Consider the following 22446-nt stretch of genomic DNA (forward strand, 5'->3'; position numbering starts at 1 on the left):
GTAGTTGGGCTGATAGTTATATTAGGAAGATTTATTGTACTTCATAACATGTCATCTTTGCCCATAATGGATAGGAATTAACATCTACAGAGCAGCAGGGAGAATACTTATAAAACTGAGGCAGAACATTAGAAGGTAGTTTTGCTCTTTTGATAGCTACTGCCTAGGCTTGGAAGTGCTGAGGCCACATGCCAGTGTATTCTCAGAGGATTTCAGCTATCATTTTAAATTCAACAATTAGATGCTGCAGGCTAGTTCCAAAAGGGCACAGAAATGCAGCCTTAATGCTGATACAATTTTTTATTTTCTCAAGGAAAGTTTCTCCTTAACCATTTAGCATTAGTTCTTTCCATTTGCCAAATCCAGCACTTCCATCAAGGATACAAGGATAAAAGTACAACACTTTTACACCTTGCCAGCATGGCTTCTGTACTCAGTTTCTGATTAACTCTTTGATAATGTTTTCAACTCTCTCATATTTGAGACACATTGACTGATTTCTAATACACTTCCACTTTCTCTAGTAGACCAATATTTGTCTCTGTAGGATATTGATGTCAGAACTTTATTGCTTTATCACAGTTCTATTTCAAGGGGTCACCCAGTTGTTATTGTTGGAGTGTTATGACAGTTCTTCAAAGGAGACATGGAACTATTTGATACATGTCAAACATTGAAACACCCGAAAAAATGTTGTTTGAAACTCTGCATTCAAGGATTAATTTAAGTGAGATTCATGAACATTTAAAATGTGTATGAGTTACTCTAATGGATTCATTTTACTCCCACCATCTAAAACTCTTACTGATTTACCAGGATGAAGGAAATCACTGCATAATCACATCCAACATGCCCAGTGGAAAAGCTCTGAGATTTTGTTTCAATATTCTACTTAAGTATAAAAATAAAATGTAGTAAACATTTTGTTTAAAATGAGAACATTTTAGCTGTGCCAATCTAATTTGGATTCAGAATTTGCTTTCTTTGAAGTAACCATTAAACAATTGAACTATTCCATTCTGCACCGTTTCCAGATGCACTCATTTTAGCAGGCATTTACATAACACTACTATTTTTCTCAATACTTCTCCAATATACGATTTTCTTTCACATATGATATTATGGTATAAGTGTAAAAGCATGCAGCTAAATTATTGCACCTGTGTTCAGGAAGCAAAATATTATATACTTTTACACTTCTTTGTTGGCAGCAATGCCAGCGGGTTTGCTCAGTGTTTCAAGATGTTTGTCTACCTATTAGACACCACAAGTGGGAATTCAGTGTCTTCAGCTGTACCAGACAGTAAGGACTACTCATGCTGTAAAGATTCACCTTTATAGACTGTCCATGTGGAGTGACAGCTTATGAAAGCCTTGGAAGATTGAGGAAGGAAAACAAAGAAAGACACAGGGATACACAGTGCTCTGACACTCTTACTTTAGACAGCAGGCTTATGTTGGGATGATTTTTTAACTGAATTCAGTATACATGTATGAAATAAAGAAGTCAGCACCTGGTCTCCTTTTCTTCGTATCTTTTCCTTTTCTGGGAGGGGAGAAGTGAGGAAGGAGAGAAATCTACAACACCCAGTTTTTCTCCAGACTACTGGGAGCCAGTTCCAACATCCATTTTATCTCTCTCATTTGCTATGATGAAGAGTATCAAAGAAGTCTTTATTTATGTCAGCAAATGGCTCATTCTGAAGGCATGCCCTGATGCAGAGTGATACACCATGGAGCAAGAAACATGGCCACACATTGACAGAGACTATTTGGAAAGTCAGTTTAACACGAGCTGGAGTGGTGCTGTCAGATAGAAGGGCTACCAAGCATCTTGGCTGCAGAAGAGGAAACTGAGCAAAGTAGAGGTGCAGTTTCTTTTCTGGGTATGGCAGAGTTAAAACCACTCCTGGGAGAGTATTCAGCTCTGATTCTGCAGTTTAAGCAATGCTGATAAGGGGGATTTGGACTATCCTACAGCTTTTGTGATATCAGAGAGTAGTTTAAGTGACCACGCTGAACTTTTCAGTCTCTATCAGGCAGAGTTATACAAAGAGTAGGAAGGTTTGGTTCCAGTGTGCAGGTAGTAGACATGAACAATTCATTCAACCTGGAGAGAGTTCACTGGGAATACGAGGGCAGGACTGAAGGAAATGGCACACACAGCACAGAGCAATGGTCTGTCTTGTGTCAAATGCTGCCACCTAAAAGGATGTAAGTACTTTGAGATGAATGACTGTGCAACTCATGCCAGCTCAGCTCACTATGATCCTGAAAATGTTTAGATTTACAAAACTAAGGTGAAAGTGGTTTGTAAAATCAAACATGCAGTTGTACTGAAAATACATTTAGTCAAATAGGACTGCAAGGAAAACCCTGTTTTCAGTTTTATCATGTCTATAAAGCATCTTTCAAACTAATGCTCTTAAAGTAAGTGCATGAAAGTATTTCTGACAGCTGGAATGCTTACATATCAAATGCCTGAAAGACAATACTTAATAACATGGGCCGTGTGCAATGAAAAAAGTCATTTTTATCATTTAAAAATATGAATTAAAAAACCCCCTCTAGATACAAGAGGTGTGAGAAACTGTGATTGACGCTCTCTGAATTATAATTTCACCTGTCATCGATTGCGTTCCCTTCTAACAAATGAAGTTAGCATACACTTAAAGCAGTCTTGAGTGCAGTGCTACCTGTGAATATAATGTTTCTGTTTCCTCTTCTACTGCTATTGACTGATATTGTACCAAGTAAAACTGTTCAAATATGGCAAAGTAGCAAACAAAGATCTTGGCAGCCAAGAACCCCGTCTGGTAGCCCAGTCAAGCTTGCGTCTTGTGGATCATCCCAGAGCCGAGGAACTAAAATGCATGTCCCAGGGCAAGGCGTACAGGATCAGTGGGAATAATTGTCTGGAGCCCACCAAGCTTGGCATTCAGGAGATGAGGGATTTAACAGAAAGCTCATATCAACTGTGAAAGTGGCCCAGAAATAACATGAACAGTTTGAAATTTCTAGAAGAAAGCAATATGAAAATGACTGACTAGAGGAATACTACACTGCCAGCACCCAGCAGATCCAGTTTTGCTTGTTACTGTAATAAGCTGCCTTGATTGTTACCTGTGACAGAAACCTGAAAGAGACAGATATCTCAAATATCTCATTAGTAATCACTTACGTGTATTATTGAGTATAACTCTGGAAAACAAGGCTATTTGCCTTGCTTTCATTTGGAATTTTAGATAGCTCCTTATTCTAAAGATCCTGACATAATCCTTTGTTTCTGTTGACATTGTGATCACAAAGTGGGAGGTTACCTGAAGTTATTTTCAGACAGCTTATTTGCAGATGAAAAATTATCCTAGCTTTATGCAACTACTGAATAAGAGTCAAAACAAATTCACAGTAAAAATATGATAATGCATCTAATGACTTTTTAAATACTGAGAAAGATTTCTAAGAAAATTGCTGGAACTTACTTAAATGGGGAACAATTTGAGATGAGTTCTACAGGCTTCCTCTGTATGCTAGAACAAGACATTAGGACTGCTGTGAGCATATGGACAGCCTGGGAGGCTCTGTGAAGTGGCAGGCTGGACTGGACAGCAAAATATTCCCACAGATGACTTGTTCCTCATTAAGTCTCGATTACTGGCACAAACCTGCCTTCGTTATTTAGTCTACATTAACATATTGGCCAAAAACACTAATGCAAGAACAACTGAGTTATGAGCTTTCCAGTTCTCCGTTGTTATTCCTAAAAAGACAGTCCTCATCAGTAGGGAGGGAGCATGGATGGTAGGGTATGATGATCTTTCTGTGTGATTAGCTCTAAAAAGAATGAAATGTGTGCCAGCTGCTTCCCTTTTATATATCTATGCATTTAAAAGTATCTCTGATTTTTGCCCAAACTTAAAAAAATATTTTCTAGTGCTACTACTAGGTTTGGCACAATCATTGCTATCTGGCTTGGTAAATACAGTCCTTCTAAAAAGCTTGTGACACAATGGGCTTTGTTTCAAGTTAACAACACAGGTCTCCAAATCCCAAATCTGTTAGGCTTTGTTTAAACTTGTCTAGGCCTGCCACAGTTCTGTTTCATCTTGTAACAGCATTTCCTAATGAGCTAATCGTCCATTGGTACACACTATGCCACTGCACTCTGCAATGCTTTACTCCTCTGTGGTTTGCTGCCTTACAGAATTTTTAAGCTGAGCAAAGAACCCATACAATGCACTGAGGTCCCCATTGCAAAGGACCAACAGTATACTATTTAAGAAGTGTTTCTGGCTAGCTTTCTGTGATCAAGATGCCTTGAAGTCCTGATACTTGGTCCCTCATATCATGAGCCCATTAAACGGAAAGATAATTTCTTTAACTGAGCTGTTTATGTGATTCCTTTCAGAATATAACAGCAAGTGGGATCCATCTTTCTGAGAGACAGTAAGTGCTATGTTCTTCCTTTGTTAATCAGTGGGGAACTAAGACTCTTTATTCATGGTCTCCAGCTTCTTTGGTTAAGTAATTAATGCATATGCTTAGGACTAATTTTCTTTCTCATTACAGAACATGGAGCTGTAAAGAAACAGATCAGCTGATATATCAATCAGCACCGCTGCAAAATTGACCTTTATTTAATAAGGCATTTTAATCAACTTTTGACTTTTAGTTTTGATTTTTCATTTGACTCTTTTTAAGAGTATCATCATTAAACACAATGGTAAAGTAGTTCCCTGAAATAATACTTTATTTGGGGCTTGGTTTCAGTACATATACTTTTAGTAATAATATCTTCACTATTTAGCTTTCCTACTTCACTTTCTGTTGCTGAAACACAACATATATCATAAAAGTCATTCTCATTATCCCCATTTAGAAGACAGAGTAATGAAGAAATCAAATGATATATTCAAGCTTGGTGAAAGGACTAGAAATCACACCCTGCTATCCTGCTCCATGCTTTTCCCTTACTGCCACTCAACACAAGTATAAAAGTCTAAGTAGCTTCTCACATACTCCTAAATGCAAAAGTAAATTAAAGACCTAGCAGTATTTTCTAAGTCCACAGTGAAGCACCTTGACTTCTGGTCCCACCTCCCCAAATTTCTCATCTCAATTACTACTAAAATCTCCAAAATACTTCCATTTTCTGCCTGCATTGATTTGAAGTTCTCTCATGTTTCAGGTTCTCACATCTCCAGCTGTGCTCTCCAAGAAGTGTCCTACTCAATATATTGTAGATTGCTGTGAAGGAGGGGTGTGAAAAATTCTCTGCCTGAAGCTGAAGGGGTTTTTTGTGTGTGATAGAACTCAATACATATTGGGCAAGAGAGTGCATGACATGAAGGCACTGCAAAGGAAAGTCCATGATTTGGATCCCATGACTTGAATGTCCTTGAATGAAAGTTTATACCTTGGGCAGAGACCCAATGGTAATGCTATCAGGCTCTTCATCCAGGAGATATGAAGTTCCCTCTGATGCTAATCACAATGAATAATTCATGTTTATATTTATTTCTCTATTTATGTAGTTGAAATCACAGATGAATACTTGCCATTACCTGAAGTTGGAAATTTTGGGTAAAAAGCTTCATTAAAAAGTATGTTTGTTTGGCAGCTATTTGCAGTCTTTAGTTGAAATCCATGTGGTACTACTTGCCTACCAAGAGTTTCTTCTAATTCACTGTGGCATGATAGGTTGTCAGCACATAAAGAAAACTGGAGCTAATTGCAGTGATGTTATGGTAGACAAGCCATTTGTTGTTTGAAGCTGAAGGAGAATTGTGAACTCTTCACAGCTGTGACAAGGATTTGTTCTTGGCTGACACAGCAGAGAATCATGTTTTGAAACAAGAAGTGAGAGCCAGGAATTCCCAGCCTGGAACCTATGGCTCTGGGCTTCAAAGACCCCAATTCTGCCTTTGAAAAGCAGGGTTCCTAAATATTTCTCCTTTGAGGCAAGTCTATAAACCTTTTGACATAGCTGCAGCTGGCCCGAGGAAGGCTCCAGCTTCCTTTGGCCACCTGCAGCCTTGCAAGCACATGTGGTGGGCTGTCCACAACAATCCATCACACATCGCTCCCCAGTGACTTCATCTCACACTTCCATTCTCAAATAGAAATTCAAGTGTCCAAGTTGGTTCGGAGTTCAAAGTCACCTCAAGTGCTTTGAACACAGAGCCACGCTGAAGCGGCAAGAGGCTGAAGTGGACACCTATGGATCACTCTTGAGCTTCAAAAAGGATGGATGGGAGGAGACAAGCAGACACTAAGATAAATGCCACTCAGGAAAACAGGGAACAGAAAACAGAGTAACAGATATGCTGTATTTTATATTTGAACAAAAACAATATGATAATTGAAATGAAAATGTACATATACTGACTTCTTGTGTATCAAGAGAAGTAGGGTGTACACAACTTTACAAAAAAAGGAGCTATAGAATTTTTTATCAGATAGAAAACATGGATATAGGAGGGTATACCTAGTGTTCTGACTGGATTTGTAGTCTTTATTACTAGCAGAGGCTGTTGGCAACTCTTCTTTCATTGTAAATATAAGGGAAAACTAATATGGGTATCAAAATTCAGGTGTTTATTCACCTAGCTTTGAGCAAGTTAACTTGAATGTTTGGGAATGTATGCCAGGAGAACTACATGCACCTAAGCAGGGCTTTGCAATTTTGCAGCAGTTTGCACATGTGCTATGACCTGAGCTTTTTTCATTTCACAGAATGACTGCTGATGTGCACTCTGTCATACAGTACTTCAATGGGACACGCACACTGCTGGCCTCTTGTCACTCAGCTCCAGACAGCAGGTCTTCTGAAGACAGTTTTCTGTTGCAGCTGAAACCATGTAAGCAGAATATTCTTGTTTACAAGGATAATTCTCTTCCTCTCCAAGAATGCTATTTTTTTTTTTTTTTGCTCTTAGAGAAAACTGCTTTGTCACCAACAAGCCCCCTTCCTTCCCCTTAGCTTCTGTCTTTAAGCATGTGTATTCTACAGTAACCTCAGCACAAGCAAATGTACAGAGCTAGCCTTCAACAACCTCTATCATGCACTGGCAGCACCAGAATGGAGAATAATGAGGGCACAGGTGTTAACAAATTGGTAAGTACTCTCCTGGGCATTCTGCACCATGCCCAGCTCTCTACAGATTGGCTGTTGGGAGCTGTTCGGTGCAGTTTGGATCTGTCTGTCTGAATTGCAATCACTGCAGGGTAGATGAATCCCTCAGATCTTCCATCTAGCTGCCTTGGTCCTTTTAGCTATTCCAGCCATGGGCTTGTAACTCTGGGAAATTTTTATTGCAAGTTGCTTATCTGTGACCATATGGGCAAAAAAGGTGAGTCAAACATTAAGCATACACACCTTGTAAAGCTGTTCCATCCATCAGAAAAGGCACTGCTGTCCATGAAGTGCACCACCCACTTGGTCTGACTGATATTACTTAACTGGATAGCTTCTTCTGAATGTTCATTTATTTATCACACTTAATACAGACCAAATTACCACCTTCTACCATAAAAATAATTGCTTTGCACCTTCATTTTCTTTTGCAAACATTTTATTTCATCTCTTCACCCTTTGGGCAAAACTTCAATTTTATGTCATTAAGACATTAGAGTTGAAAATGTTACATTCTGTCATTACACAACACATTGAGGCTTATGCCTGATGCTGATCAGGTTGATGAAGCTTAAAGCTAAGATGAATCCTGACTATTTTTGTTATCACCCTGAATGCATTAGCTTAATAACATCCAGGCCTTTAAGTCATTCGTTACATAAGGCATTGCAATTATTTCCTATAAATTAAAGTAAACCATGTAATACTGTTCTCACCTTTTCTTTTGCTAGTGGCATAAACCTAATGCGAAGGTCTTTTGGAAATATATTCTTTTCTTCAAAAAGCAATTTTTAAAATGAGGAAGGCACAGATTGTTGTGTAAAATTTGCATGATTAGGAAAATGCATTAGGTACAATGTAACTTGAAAAAAAGTCTGCTAAACTTGAGCTTCAGGCGTGAAATTGACATGGTAGTTTACTCTCCAACACCAGCAAATGAGAAATGAGAAGGCATTATTTTTATCATTTGGTGGAAAACTTTCTTGTATTGCAAAAATATAGCTGTTTTATCCGGTGAATAATTTTAGCAGTCACATTCCTAATTTATGAGCATTCATTAGCCTATGTAGATACACAGAACTGTAGTAATCAAAAGCATACAGCAGGTGGTAATTCAGCATGGTAAGTCTACAGAGAAGTACAGCTTGCTCTTTTTTTCATCTTTTTCTCACCTTTTTGCCATCCTGTTGCATATTGTATACTTCTAAATGTTTACTCATCACCAATGCTCAGAAGCAGCTGTGCTGCTGGGTGCTTGCTCCAACTCACAACCCCCAGCAACTCTCATTAATGAGACTGCAGGAGCTGATCTGCAACAAGTCCCCAAGATACAACGTCTGCCTGATTAAGAAAAGAGCTGCCCAGCTGTCTGATCATTGCTTAATAATTCATTCTTCTTGAGGATTTTTCCACAAATGAAAACAGTTGTGATTCTTACACTTAATTTACAATCTCTTCCCCTCTCCTGAGCTACTGCGTAATACTGCTATGCGTGGTGCAAAGCCCTGCAGCAGAGGAAGAGCTGAGAGGGCAAGTGGAGTTCCATGATACAGTCAGTGTTGGTTGCTGCCCATGTCCATTCTCCTGAAAAGCCACCAAGAAACCACAACTGTCTCTTAAGAGGAAACCTTGCTTATCATGGACTACAGGCTGTCCAGACCTGTGGTCAAAGGACATCAAGGACGAGGATTTCCTGGACTCTCAGCCAGTGGATAGTCCATCACCAGTGCTCACTGACAGTTCAGAGACATCTTTTTGCCCTTTGAGGACAGCAGCACAGTGGGGACTCCTCCTTGAGAAACGGATGCTTGTGATCCAGATGTGCTAACCCAGAAACAAGACTGCAAACTGATGGTGAGGAGGAAAGAAGAGATGGGTGTTCAGTGTTCATGACAATTTCTTGTGAGGACTTTTTCTTCCCATTATAAGAGTGGCTAGGGAGGCTGAGGGTTGAATTACTTATATCCACAATTTTATTTTCTTGTCTGTGTGGGAAGCACATTAGTGATATTTGCATATTTCAGTATTTTCATAACCTGACCACTTACAAGAGATGCATGAATACTTTGCATGTGGATTAAGTCTGGTGAGTATTTCTCCAGCCTTAATGGGGCAAGGGGGCACAGTTTATAATACGAATGGCAAAGCCCACAAACGTGCATACTGTGTGCAAAGGGTACAGACAGGAGGTTGCTTGGTGCCAAATCAAGGGCAAGCATTGTAGCATTGTCCCTTTATCTTCTGTTAGCATCTTCATTGTGCTGTAAGTAATCAACATCCCCTCTATCCACGGACCACTGCCTGACCACCTGAGCCTGTAGAGACCACCAGAGGGAATTAAGTGTTTGTGCCTTCTTGTCTCAGTAGGTGCTTCCCTGGCACCCTGAAAAGTACTGATCTCTGGCCAGGAAGGAAGCCACAGATACCAAGGAGAGTGCTGGCCCTGTCTCTCAGTGAAGGTGCCAGCCCTGCTGCCCCTAAAGGCCTTCCAGGAGCCAGCCCCTGCAAAGCACAGAGCCTGTGTCAGAGCAGTGCCTGCCCTGCCTCACCCCATGTGGGGGATGCTGTTTGGCAGAAGCTTTTTGTGAAGAGGGAGATGTCTTTTTTTGGAATGCAGGTTGTCTTTTTTTCTTTTCATCTGAAGGACAGTTTAAAAAAGTGTTGGATATTAAGCTTGACTGTGAAGAACAAAATGGGGTGAACCCTTTTTGGTTGAGTTCTGGTTTGCATTGAACCTAATGCTTTGGTACATTTCTGTGCTTTTTCTGAGGAAAATGAGCTGCTGAATGATATTGTCTGACACGCTGAGGATCACATGTTCTGGCAGGAGCTTGTGCCAGCAGTGTGAGAGGTGATGAGTCTCCTGAAGCTGTGTTTTGCTCACAAGGTGCCAAAACAAATGAAGTTCTGTTCATTTGTTCAAGTTCAAAAACAGTTTTTGGGTTCATGAGCTTTGTATGGCATAGACAAGTCAAACACAATGCTGGTGCTGAAGGCATTTGTGGCATGGCTGTCAATATCCTTCTTATAAATCTTTTAATCTTCAAATACAGTTGAATTTTACCCTTGAAGAAAAAGGCTACAGAGACAGTCTTTGAAACAAGTGCCCTCAGTACCTGCAGAGTAGACGTACATGGGCAATTGCAAGCAACATACACTTTCCCTAACCCACAACATTAGTAGGCTCTAACGAGGTCTGGAGCTATATGTGAAGTTCAATCTTCAGGTCTATTTATCTTAGGGCTGAGTGTGCTGACTGTCTGCAAGTCAGCAGGCTGGGGCCAATGTGCTGGTGCTTTCAGATACGTGGATAATAGTCAAGAGTAAGACTGAGACCAGCTATTTTTGTACAACACAGGCTGCCAAACAGCTTTTGATTTCCAATTCAGTACTGAAGGGCTTCTAATATCTCTGCTATTATTTGAGCAACCGACAAAATTGCAAAGGTGGTAGATGAGTTGAATGCAGAATCCTGCCCTGCTGGACCTAGGGGAAACCTGATTAAATTAATCGGGAATCAGTTGAAAACAGAAGTACTTCTTTAGCAGTCAGTAGTGAGCTTTGGGAACTGGTGGCCATGTAGTGTTGTGGGAGCTGACAGTCTCAGCAGGTTCAGGAGGGATTAGACAGATTCAAGGACAACAAGTCCATTAAAAGGAGAAGGCAGGGATGTGCCCTCTGCGGTGTCTGCCACATCAGATACACAGCTGTGGGTGCTGAGGTGTACGAGGGGATGAGACTGCAGAAATCAGCCCAGCTTGCTAACTGAAAGCAATACAATCAGCAAGAACCAAGTTTCTTTTTCAGTCCTGGGTCTGATCCTTGCGGTAAACCCACTAGTGCCCACCAGTACAAACAGTACTAGTTCACTGCAAATCTCCCGAGCCAAGCACTCCCTCCTCCCCGTCTGCCGTGCTAACGTATACAGTGTAATGCCATATTGCAGCCATTCATGTTGCAATGCAGAATCCTAAGGGAGCCAAATGAACAAGTCTTGCATAGGATATAGAAAAAGATGGAGACTGTGGAATTTAAATGCTAACAAAACAACGTACAAGTGGGAAACGCAAATATGTCCAATCCACAGCTCATTAAGGATAAGTCACACATAATGCAGAAGTTATGGCAATTTCACACTTTCTTGGATTTTGGAGGCTGAAAAGTAAAACTTCATCTGCCCCTTGCATTTCCTCTTTCCCAGAAAATTAGGAAGTAAGCCAGCATGCTAATTTTTATGTGTAAAACAAAATAAAGCAGGCAATTTTTTTAAAGCAGTTACTCTTGAGGCCACCCAACAGTAGTGTTTCTAAAGCAGTCCTACCTTTGTTTTCCAACTTGAGCTCCTCTGCTAGCAAGCTGTCTTGTCTGTTGCCAAGCACAAATGCCAGAAATGAGAGGATCAGGGCATCCAAGATTCCAATAATAGCCAGGATATAAGCCCAGCGGACTGAACAAGCCCCCAGCGTGTACTTGTCTGTCTTTTCACCACACATCCGTTTTACCTCATCTGAATCCCAGCCATCAGGAAAAATCATACAACCCAGGACGAGACAGGCAGCTTGGAGAAAAAAAAGAAAAGGAGAACAATGGGATAATGAGACCAAACTTCATTTTGATGAGAACCTCACAGTTATCATTAAAGCAACACACTTTTTCATCCTGAACTTCAAAGCTAGCTTACTTAAAAACAAGTCACACAATTATATGCTGTGATTAAGTATTTAGTGTAAAGCCCTATGATATAACACCAACTTGTCGCCTTGCTTAAAAAAAACATTACATCCCAAATCCCTAACCAAATTTTGTACCAGCACAATCACCTTTTTGCTGTGAGACTGATTTATTTTACTATAAAAGGCTCACACAAAACAAAAATGAAAATGATTCTTAAACTGAATATTCAAAGGAAACACTGGATTACCACCAAATGGTCAGGCAAACAAGACAGAGAATAATAGAGTAGAAATCCTATCTCTCATTCCAGGCCATCTAAGACCTTGTAATACACGTAGGCTACAGTAAGGTTTTTATTTATATTTTACTTTTTTGGCAAGTTGGCAGTACCATTTTAACTGAAATATGTTTTATTCATAAGGTTTGCACTCCTCAAAAACACAAGTAATGACATTGTTCTGCAAGGAAAAATAAGCTGTCAACGTTGCTGCCAACTTCTGAACTGGCTTACCTGAGGAATCAACACATGACATCTTGAACATGAAAAAGTGCTGATCCTTTTAACACCGAGAAAAAACATATAAGAAGCTTCTGCCCTTGTGGAAAGCTGGCTGACATCAAATACCAGCCACTTTGGTAGGGTCAACTGAACCATGCAGGGGATGGGAGCAAAGGATGTGTGATCGGGTACTCTTTTTTCAGCCTGGGTGACCACTAAACAGCTGACCTTAATTTTTAAAAAGCAGAAATTTGCTTTCATCCTTGGTTCCTGGGGGAACTGCCCTGCTGGGGGCCAAGGTGGCTGTTGCAGAGCAGACAAAATGGCATTATGGGCTTGTTTTATTCAGAAACAATGAGCTCCTGGAGCAGTGCTGCTGTTGCCTGCTGGCCAGCAGCTGCTGGGACATCCCTTGCCTGGCTGGTGCCAAGGTTAGGGCTGGGCTAGCAGGGCCTCCTCTGCCCAGTCCCACTTTGGGCAACAGACCTCATGCACAGCCCCAGTGGGCTCTGGAGCATGTCACAGCCCCTGCCTCAGTGCTTTCTGAACATAAAACCTGGTTTCCTTCTAGCACAAGGGAGCCACATTTCCTAACAGTGTAATGCACTCGAATAGTGCACAAATACATCCCGCTTCCTTAGTATGCCTGATGAGATATGATGGGTCCTAAACCATCTTTTGTAAGTCTTATTGTTACACTGTTGTGCTGTGCGTCGTGTGTTGCATATATACACATATATACACATTTGTTAACGTGGCACACACTTGCAGGTACATAGGCTAATAGAAAATAGCACATTGTGTCTTTTGACCTTTTGAATAGTTGTTGAACCAGCCCCCATGTCTGAAAACCATAGATTACACAAGTGGTTTGTACAACGAATGGCTGCTGTGGTTTAGGGAACAAGAATAGGCAGTCATTTCACACACCTCTCACACCCTCAAAGCAAAAAATACATCTGCACTGTATGGTGTGATGAAATACTGTAACAGAATCTCAGAGCGGCTGCAGCTGGCAGTGCCCTCAGTGCGTCCCTCTGCCCAACTGCTGCCCCAGCAGGGACAGCCAGAGCACGGTGCCCATGGCCATGGCCTGGTGGCTCCTGGAGATCTCCAAGGAGGAGATCCACAGCCATCAGAAAACTGTGCCAGTGCTCAGCCACCTGCAGAACTGCAAAAAAAGGCTATTATAGCTACACAACTGCTGTAGAAAAAGCTTCAAAAGAACATCTGTAGAAAGCATCTGATGTAGGATAAAACCTGCGTATAGTACACTTATGAAAATATAGCACCTCATTATAATTTCAAGGACAATTAGGCATAGGAACAAGGACAATTAGGTAGGGACTGATTTACTCAGTATATGCAGGTTAGACAAATTGTAAGCTGCCTATTGCCTTGCATTAACTCATTAACACGATTTCATAAGATCTTCCAAAGCTTTCTGAGACAAACAGTGCAACAATTTTCTTTCTTAAGCTGGCTATGCATAATTCCAAAGAGATGATTTCTTGCAGTCAACACATAGGAATTACTTCCCATTGTGGGGAACTTCTTTGAAATGATTCATAAAATTTTCAGACTTCTGACATTCATAAAGAGGCCTGCATTTACCCGTGTAACTGCAGAAAAATATTTACTATGGAGCAGCAACAATTTTTATTAATTGTCTTCTGAATGCGAAGAAGCTCGGTGCTCAGTTAATGACAGATAGATCATGGGATTTTTTCTGTTAATCGTGTTAGAATGATTAAGAATTACTGACATCTCTTTTTTTTGTAATTACATACCACATCAGACATACATTCTTAGCACTTCCTAAAAGTAATTCAACTTTGTTCATTTCCACTTACGCAATTAAAAATATGGGCCCCAATCTCAGGAAGTCAGTATGCAGCCTCCCAGCTCAGTTCCTTAGGTTTCCAACAACTCATCTTTCCTCGCTTCAGTTCCTGTGCATGTTGATATACTCTCTAAATTTCCTGTATTCATTCTGTTGGTTGAAGTTGGTTTTCTCTTGGCAATAAGAAATGTAGGTGAACAGTGTTTGGACTGGATCCCTTCACATGAAGGGAGACATCAATAAGAGGATATTATTTTCTCCTTTGCCTATACAGTTTAGGTGCTTTTACTAGGTGACTGCTTGGTCTGTACTTGAGATGCAGGAGTCATACCTCACATAGAGAGGTTAACCTCAAGTCTTCACTTGCTGAGGGAACATTTTGCACTGAATCCCTTAAGAATATGGACTTGCTCAATAATATGAAGCAGGTAATAATTCATCTATCAGCTACAAGAGCAAAAAGACAGGTATGAAATCCACCTACAGATCTACTTTGTATTGCAAGACATTTTTTTTCATTTTAATCCTTCAAAGGAGGATTAGAAGATTTTCTCTAGAAGGAAATTACTTTCAGCTTTATAAAAATTTGAGAAATGAAAACCATTTGATGTTGCAATTGCAGTTACACTGCTATGAGATGATTTTATAACACAAACACAGGTCCCATATCTTACTTTGTCTGAAATTCCACTGATCCAATGACAACACGACCAAAATGTGAAAAAGGCAAAAGGATGCACTACTGCAGTTCTAACTGTTCCCCACTTCAAATACATTCAGAAACTTTAAGATTTGGAAAGCTTGCCTACTGAATGAAAAGATTTAAATCATTGACTCTTACAGGCTTTTTGATTCAAATAAGGAAAAAATTAAATCTGTATTTGTTGAAGATGGACGTCTGTGTGCAAGGTGGATGCCTTGGCAGCACCTCCTTCCCAATTCTGTTGACAGACCTCTGTAGTGGCTCTGCAGCTAATCAGGGCTTGGATGAGAAGCAGCAGGGAGAAATTGATAACAGACTGATTAGTGTCACTGGCACTGTTGAGAACTATTTGGGCAATTGTAAAACTTACAAGAATAATATCCACCTTGTTTTCACTTGAGAAAGCTATTTGCAGGACTAGTACCTTTGTAGCAATGGCCCTAGACCTCCCCCAGTCCTTTCTCTAATTCTCTTACAAGGTGTGTACTAACAAATTGTTTCACCTGTGTATTGAAGGCTGGTGAAACTTTTCAATTAAAAAAAAAAAAAAAAAAGCTAAATACTATGCAAGCGTGCCTGATAAACATTTATTACTCTTGGTAACAGCTTTTTTCCCATGTGAACCCCTAACATGTGTTTTCCTTTACAGGTCTGAGTGACAAGTGAAAGCATTCATATTAAGTGGGAGAGTCCAGAATTTTACCTCCTGGGATGTAATGATGCAGATATGACATTTTCAGAGATTGGAAACAGACCCTGAACTGTTTCTGGCAATGACATACTTGTGACTCTGACCAAGCTAATATTATCACAGCCTGTGCTCTGTGTATGAGCTCAAATGGCAATTAGCAAGCAAGGAGTTCATGATCCTGTTGTTGTGCCAAAGACGGTGACAGATTAATATTATATTATTGCATGGAATGAGGTTCTATTTATAAAAAAGCTGACTGTTACACAGGTAATCAGTGCTAAGAGATTCCTGCTGGCACACTCCTCTCTCATATTCATTCTTTTCCTGACAACAGACCCAATTTGCTTGTATGTAGAGTATGAAGATGACAGATTTCCTGATAAAAGCATAAAGCAAGCCCTGGTATTGGAATTACATTAGCCAACCTAAACATTTTCTTTCTATACCCACATATGAAAGAGCTTCCATGCTTCCAAAATCTGAAAGTTTTTTCTTTTCAAATTTTTTTTCTAAATGATATTTACAAACAAAATTGCTCATCAAACTCCAATAAATTGAATAAATTGTTTCCCAGTCATGCTGGTTTGATGGAATGTAATGAAAGGTGAGGACGCCAGTGAAGAACATTTATTGGGACTGTGGACATTCTTCAGAGAGGTGCCATCTGGATCCCCATGGAGATGACATGGACTGTTAATTGGTGCCATGAGCAGACTGGAAGTTCTTCCTCTGGCAGCAGGACAGTTTGGTGGTTCTTATATGGGGCTGCTAACCTCATGGTCACTGTTCAGAATGACACAGTCAGTAAGCAACTGACATGAAATTCAGGATAAGGTCAATGTTTTCAGAGAGTTCAACAGTAAAAGCGTTTGCTCTTCTCTGCCCTAGGTTCTCATGTTAGAGAAGGAAGCTGCTCCAGAATATCGACATATAATCTAAATGACATGGACAAAAGGAGACCTTCCTAAAGGGGTCCAAGGATGGTCCCATATATATTGAGTATATAGAATAAAAATTGAGAATATTTCCTTCAGAAACCACATGTATAAAGGAGACTTTAATTCCAGGAGACCAGACTAATTCTAATCTGAAGTAAGATGCTATTATGGCATAAACTGAAGCTTCAGCACTAACAGCTTTAGTCCACTGATTCTTTTATTTTGTTTCATCTTATTTGCTAATATAGAAAAGCTTGAACAGCTCCACAGGATTGAGATTATTTACAGACAGTATCAAAGGGAAGAAGAGGATTCTATATTTGTATGGTAATATAAAAGACTCATCACTTTATGGCCACTTGACTTAGGACAATAATTTTGATGCCAAATCTGATGAGAAGATCAAGAGATATGAATTCTTTCTGTGCTGATTTTAATACTCAGAAGAATGAAATAAAAAAAACACCACTGTATATTCAGTGACTGAACAGCAAAGAGAAACAAAATGATATTACGGAAAACGGCAGTGAAATAGGTGCCACAGACAGGGAGGGAGGACTTGCCATGACCTGGCTGAGTTGACAGATAGCTGAAAGATATTTTTATGCTTGCTTCTTACTCTTGTATAACAAAATGGAAGAATTTGATCAAGTACTGCAAGATTGGAAGCTGGATAACTGAAATATGTTTGAGCAACAGCCATCCCTAAAGACAGGCACTAAAGAGCGAGAGTTGATCAGAAAGGTGGAAATAATTGGAAAAGTCATATCAGATGTGAGGAATGTGTTAAGCAGTGAATATGTAAAATATGTATATGAATATGTAAAAAGGAACAGCAAAGACAGTGCAATCTCCTTCAATTAAGATCACTTGGAAGATGAACAGTAAGAGAAATTTTACTCTATCAAGGAGGGCTGTTTTAGACCTCAAGTGTTAGATTCATGTATGGATAGAGATTTCTTTGATATTACAAACAGAAGTTCAAAAAGGGGCTGTGTAATCATGGGATTCTAAATTTTGATCATTAGATATGATAATTAAGCTTTGAGATTAATGCACATCTATGAATAATTTAGTTAATACAACAGCTATCTTAGGTTGAACATAAAGATAATATACCTGAGGTTTTATGTCTGTATGGCAGTTGACTCAGAAGTTGTATCCTACTGACTCCATATAAAGAACCACAATTCTGGTCTTCCAATCACATTTACATGGAACAGGCATTTATAGTATCCTGTCCAGAACATATATGGAAGCTGGGGCTATTAACAGATACAGGGCTAATCATCATGTGGGCAAAAATTCCCTAGAAATGTCACGACAATGAATTGCTAACAGCTATAGCACGGGTAGATGACTAACCGGTGACAAATAGATACACTGAAATTATAGAATATAAATGATAAAAATACTCCTTTACAGTGCAGCAGGTGTGGGAGGTACTATAGATAGGAGGGCATGTGCCAAAAGTTACACTTATGCCTTGTTGCCTCTGATGATGTTCAACAGCCCTAAGATCTAGTAATTGTTTTTTTCTGATTTGTTGTTAGATCACAGCCATCTGTGCAGTTTTAGATTGGCATTGCCTCTAAGATTTACTATTAAAAGTGTTTATTTTGAATAGTGTCATGGTGGAGTGTCACAGCCTTCTAATTTAATGTTAACTTTACTTTGTAAAACTTGGTCTTTAGCCAAACCATATCAAACCAGACCATACTGAATTGTGTTAACTTTGATTAATGAATGAACTCAATGTAAATACGTGTGGGCTGCAGCAGACAGACGGGAGAATAAGTGCTATTTAGAATGGCATAGGCTAGACATAGCTTGATATTTACACAACTAATATTCCTTCATTTATTCACAAGCTGCTCATTGAAATAGTGAAGCTATTTTAAACTTGGCTTTGGTACCACCACCATCTGTTTCTGATGTTGTGGGCCAACAAAATAAAATAGAAAGCATTACTTTTGGAGCAGCCCTGGTAACTTGCCAGAAGTAAGCTATGCTAAATATTTTAAGAGAAGTTGAAACACCATAAAATAGTCTTAAATTAAATTGTCACAGCCAAAAGTAAAAGTGAAGCAGAAATGGACAGAGGCTGGGACTAGGAACTAATCTTTTACCTCATTTTTAATGAAGAGAAAGACAACAGGAAGGCAATACCCTGACAGCTGATGGACATGAGCATTCAGAAATGGAAACTCCTGCCTCCAAGTCCATAGCAAAATTAAGCTGATAACAAAGTGCTCAAACTGAAGGAATAGATCATCAAATCCCATGTATTGTTGCATAGAAATGCCGTGCAGTGCTGGTGCACTGAAGGACTTTATGATTACACTGCACAAACACCAGAGAATGGATTCCAGAGATGGGGAAGAGCTGTTTAACTGGAAGGGCAGTCTTGGCACCTGAACAAATGGATATAAAGCTTCCAGGAATACATTAAGGCTGTAAAGTAGAAGGCAGTTTTCAATAGCCAGGGGAGAGGTTTTGGCATACACTCTCTGTAGCTATAGTCAGGCCAAGAAGTTTTAAGTTGTCCAAGATGATGCTTTCAAATAGTCATTAAAAATGGAGTTAGATCAGTATATTAACAAAAAAATTAGTGTTTCTCTGTGAGGCTAAACTCAGCTACCTTGGACCTGTATGATAACAGCAAGAACTTCATGGTCTACATGCCTCAGTCTTATGCCAGGTATTTTCAGTTACCAGAAACCTGGGATCTGGTGGTGCAGACAGCACCTGCACTGAAGGCAAGCTCCAGGTTTGAGTGCAATGGCCATTTTGCTGCAAAGCTTGAGATTTATTTTCCTTGACAGTAAGTTGAGCAAAACTCTCTGCATGGATAAATCTTGTCCTGTATTGCAGTTAGCAAAGACTTTTGCTGCCTTTTTTCCCTCCTGCATGAATCCAGCTCTGCACAACTAGTGAGTTCACAACTAGCAAGTTTCCCTCATGCTGTTACTCATGCAACCCTCAACTTCAGGAGTTGCTTGTCTTTCACACAGAACACACAGCAGCATATTAGTAATGCATTAAGGAATCAGTCCACACAGACTGCTGCTCCTGAGAAACATCTGGTATGACATCTGCTTGTGTTCCCAGTTTCTCTTACATGACCACTTAAGGGGATTTGATGGTCATGACTGGAAAACAGGTTAAGTCACCCATCCACCTCAAGGAACAATGAGGTCGATGGCCAACAGCTGAGTGAGCAATTTCAAAGCAACTGCTAAGAGTCCCACCAATTGTTGTGCAGCCTCCACTTTCCTGGCTCTCATGCAGTGAAGGAAACACAAACAATGAAAACACTTGTGAGAGGAAATGAAATAAAAGGAAAGAAAGGAGAAAAAACTTTTCTGAGATGCGCTGAGCCTCTTGCACCTGCTCTTGGTTAATGGCCAGCCGGAGAAAGCTCTCCAGTGGAAGCTGGTCAAGAGATTCAAGGAGTTGGTTGTTGGTGGTTGAGATAAATAGCCTCTGGCAAGGATCCTCTGCAGTAAGCTGAGATGTGAGCCCATGGGCACTGCTGCTTTCTTTGCCAAAAGCACACCTACGATTCCCAGAATATAATGCGTCATGACAGGGAAGTGTGATCTAATGCTGAAATGAAAAGAAAAATGTTTTAAATCTACCATTTATGAGCATCCAAACTGTCTGTGGGCACAGCTGTCGCATTTCCTTTGCCTTTAATTTGGGCTGCGTGCTCCCTGTGTACGGAGTGAAGTTTCTGAGGAAGTGAATAGAAGGCAAGTGAAAAAATGATGTGATGCACAAGAGCAAAGAAAAAAGAAATGACTGAGTGCTATAAGGGAGAAAAGGGAAGGTTTTCCCTCTTTTCTTTTGTAAAATGCTGAAGTTTTGCTAGAAGTCACCAGCAGCTGGCCATATGCCATACTTTTCTTGTCAAGCAGGAGCTGCACTCATCCTTTCTGAGATTGTGGCTCATCCTCCAAATATTAACACCTACTCAGTGTACACACATTTCGATGAGGCCGAAGGATCCCTGTAGTGTGTTCTACCAGAGTGGAGATCTGCCCAGGAGGACTCTAGTCACTCTTTATGGAAGGAGTGACTGAACGAAACCGTTCTCATTCCTCTCTTAAGATCAGCAGCCTTCCCAAAGCCAGTCTGCACCTGCTCCCTGTTTCCTTAGGGGATGGGGACCCACACCTGCAACTCAGCATTGTGTGGTACAGAAAAAATAGGACACAGTACTGAAGCAAATTTGTGCTGCAGGTAATGCAAGGCTGAAGGCCTTCAGCAAAGTAACTTGGTATGTGAAGACAGATCCATCTGAAGAGAGAGAAGTGGAAGTGGCAGAAGGCAGCCTTGTTCCTGAGACGTGAATGTTAAGGTTTAACTAAAGCCATTACAATCTGATTGCCAAAGCAGTGCTAGCTGATACTACAAATGGACTGGCACAGATGCAAGACAAGCTCTAGCAGATGATGAAGGCATCGACTTTGTTTAGTGCCTTCCACTGTCCCTGAGGCACATGTATACGTCTTTATGACTGCACAGCTTGTCATGTGCTATTCTTCACTTATCTCTGCTACAGCTCTGCCTGATCTCCTAACAGCTTTGCTCGGGAGAGAAGAGAAATGGACAATAGGCCCTGAGACCACTCAGCTGCACTGCTTCTTCATTAAAGCTGACATTTGGCAATGACACCTTCATGCCTTTCAAGAGCTGACATTTCAGTGAAGCCAGCAGCAGCAGAGGTCTCAGGGCAGCAATGTCTGTCCTGCTGAGTACGTGAGCTCTAGGTGGTGGGAGAGAGCCCTGGAGGAGACATGTTTTCCTCTCTTGCCTTTTTCCTAGTAAAGCAAGAGTGTCCTTTTACCTTTTAGGGCCAAGCCTATGACATTGCTGAACCTCCCAAATTGCTTTTGAAAAGCCAGAGCTAAGTAAATTTAACATATCTGAAAAATGTCTGAATTTACAGTGTGAATATTTTACTATGAGGTCTGCTCTGAAAGTAATGCCTCCTCTTTTATTATGTTGACCCACAATGTCAGAAGCAGATGTTGGTGGCGGCACTAGAGGTTGAAGCTTCCAACCAGTATTCCATTACATTTTGTTGCCATGCAACAGATGGCAGCAGAATGGTAGTCTGAAAAATGGTGTCTGATATAAAAGGGTGCATGAAGCCCCTGAAATGTGTCACTGAATTTCTTCATGTGGAAAAAATTGCAGTGATGTGCACTGCCTTTTGGAATAGGAAAAGGGTGATCCTTCTGGATTTGCTGGAACTTGGACAAAACATCCCCTCTGATCTCTGTGTTGTGACACTGACCAAGCTGAAGGCTTAAACTTCCAGAGTCAGGCCAGAAAAGAAGACTACCTTTCTCTTGCAACACGATAAAACCAGGCCCGATATCAGTTTGAAGACTGTGGAGCACATTGAAAATCTTGGCTGGACAGTCCTACCACACTCACAGTACAGTTGGGATTTGGTGCCTTCTGACTTCCATCTCCTTATGCTGATGAAAGATGGACTGTGTGGGCAGCATTTTCCTAGCAGCGACAACATCATAGCTGTGAAACAGTGGGTCATCTCCACTGGTGCAGATTTTACAAGTGTTACGTGCATACTTCTGTTCACTGCTGACAAAAATGCATAGCTAATGGTGGCCACTGTGTTGAAAAACAATGTTTTGTAGCTAAAAATTTGTCTATCCATGCTATTATACTCTTTCTATCTATTGCGTGGAAATAAATAGGAGACATTATATTCATAGAAATCTGTAACTGCAGCTTTCCTTGCCTGGTACTCTGGTAATCTAGATTTCTCTATCAGCTCTTAAGTGCAAGGTTTAATTATGGAACTTTTCTTTTACTTAAACAGAGGCATATTTTTGTGCCTTTATTTTTCATTCTTGCCAGTTAACCCAAAGATTTGCACTATGCAGCAAAACTAACCAATCTGGTTCCCAGCAAATCCTTGCGTGCAT

General features: G+C 40.3%; 1 protein-coding gene across 1 annotated transcript in view; it reads right to left on the reverse strand.

Moving 5' to 3' along the window:
* The window catches only part of LHFPL3 (LHFPL tetraspan subfamily member 3), a gene marked incomplete at both ends in the record, with an annotated part of 241270 nt that overhangs the window by 69144 nt on the left and 149680 nt on the right, over positions 1-22446 (reverse strand). Inside the window, one exon of the mRNA XM_079533711.1 lies at positions 11457-11693. Within this exon, the coding sequence (XP_079389837.1) occupies positions 11457-11693 (237 nt within the window). The remainder of the gene's footprint in view (positions 1-11456; positions 11694-22446) is intronic.

Source organism: Tetrao urogallus (assembly GCF_951394365.1).
Source record: "Tetrao urogallus genome assembly, chromosome: 1".
NCBI classification, from domain to species: domain Eukaryota; kingdom Metazoa; phylum Chordata; class Aves; order Galliformes; family Phasianidae; genus Tetrao; species Tetrao urogallus.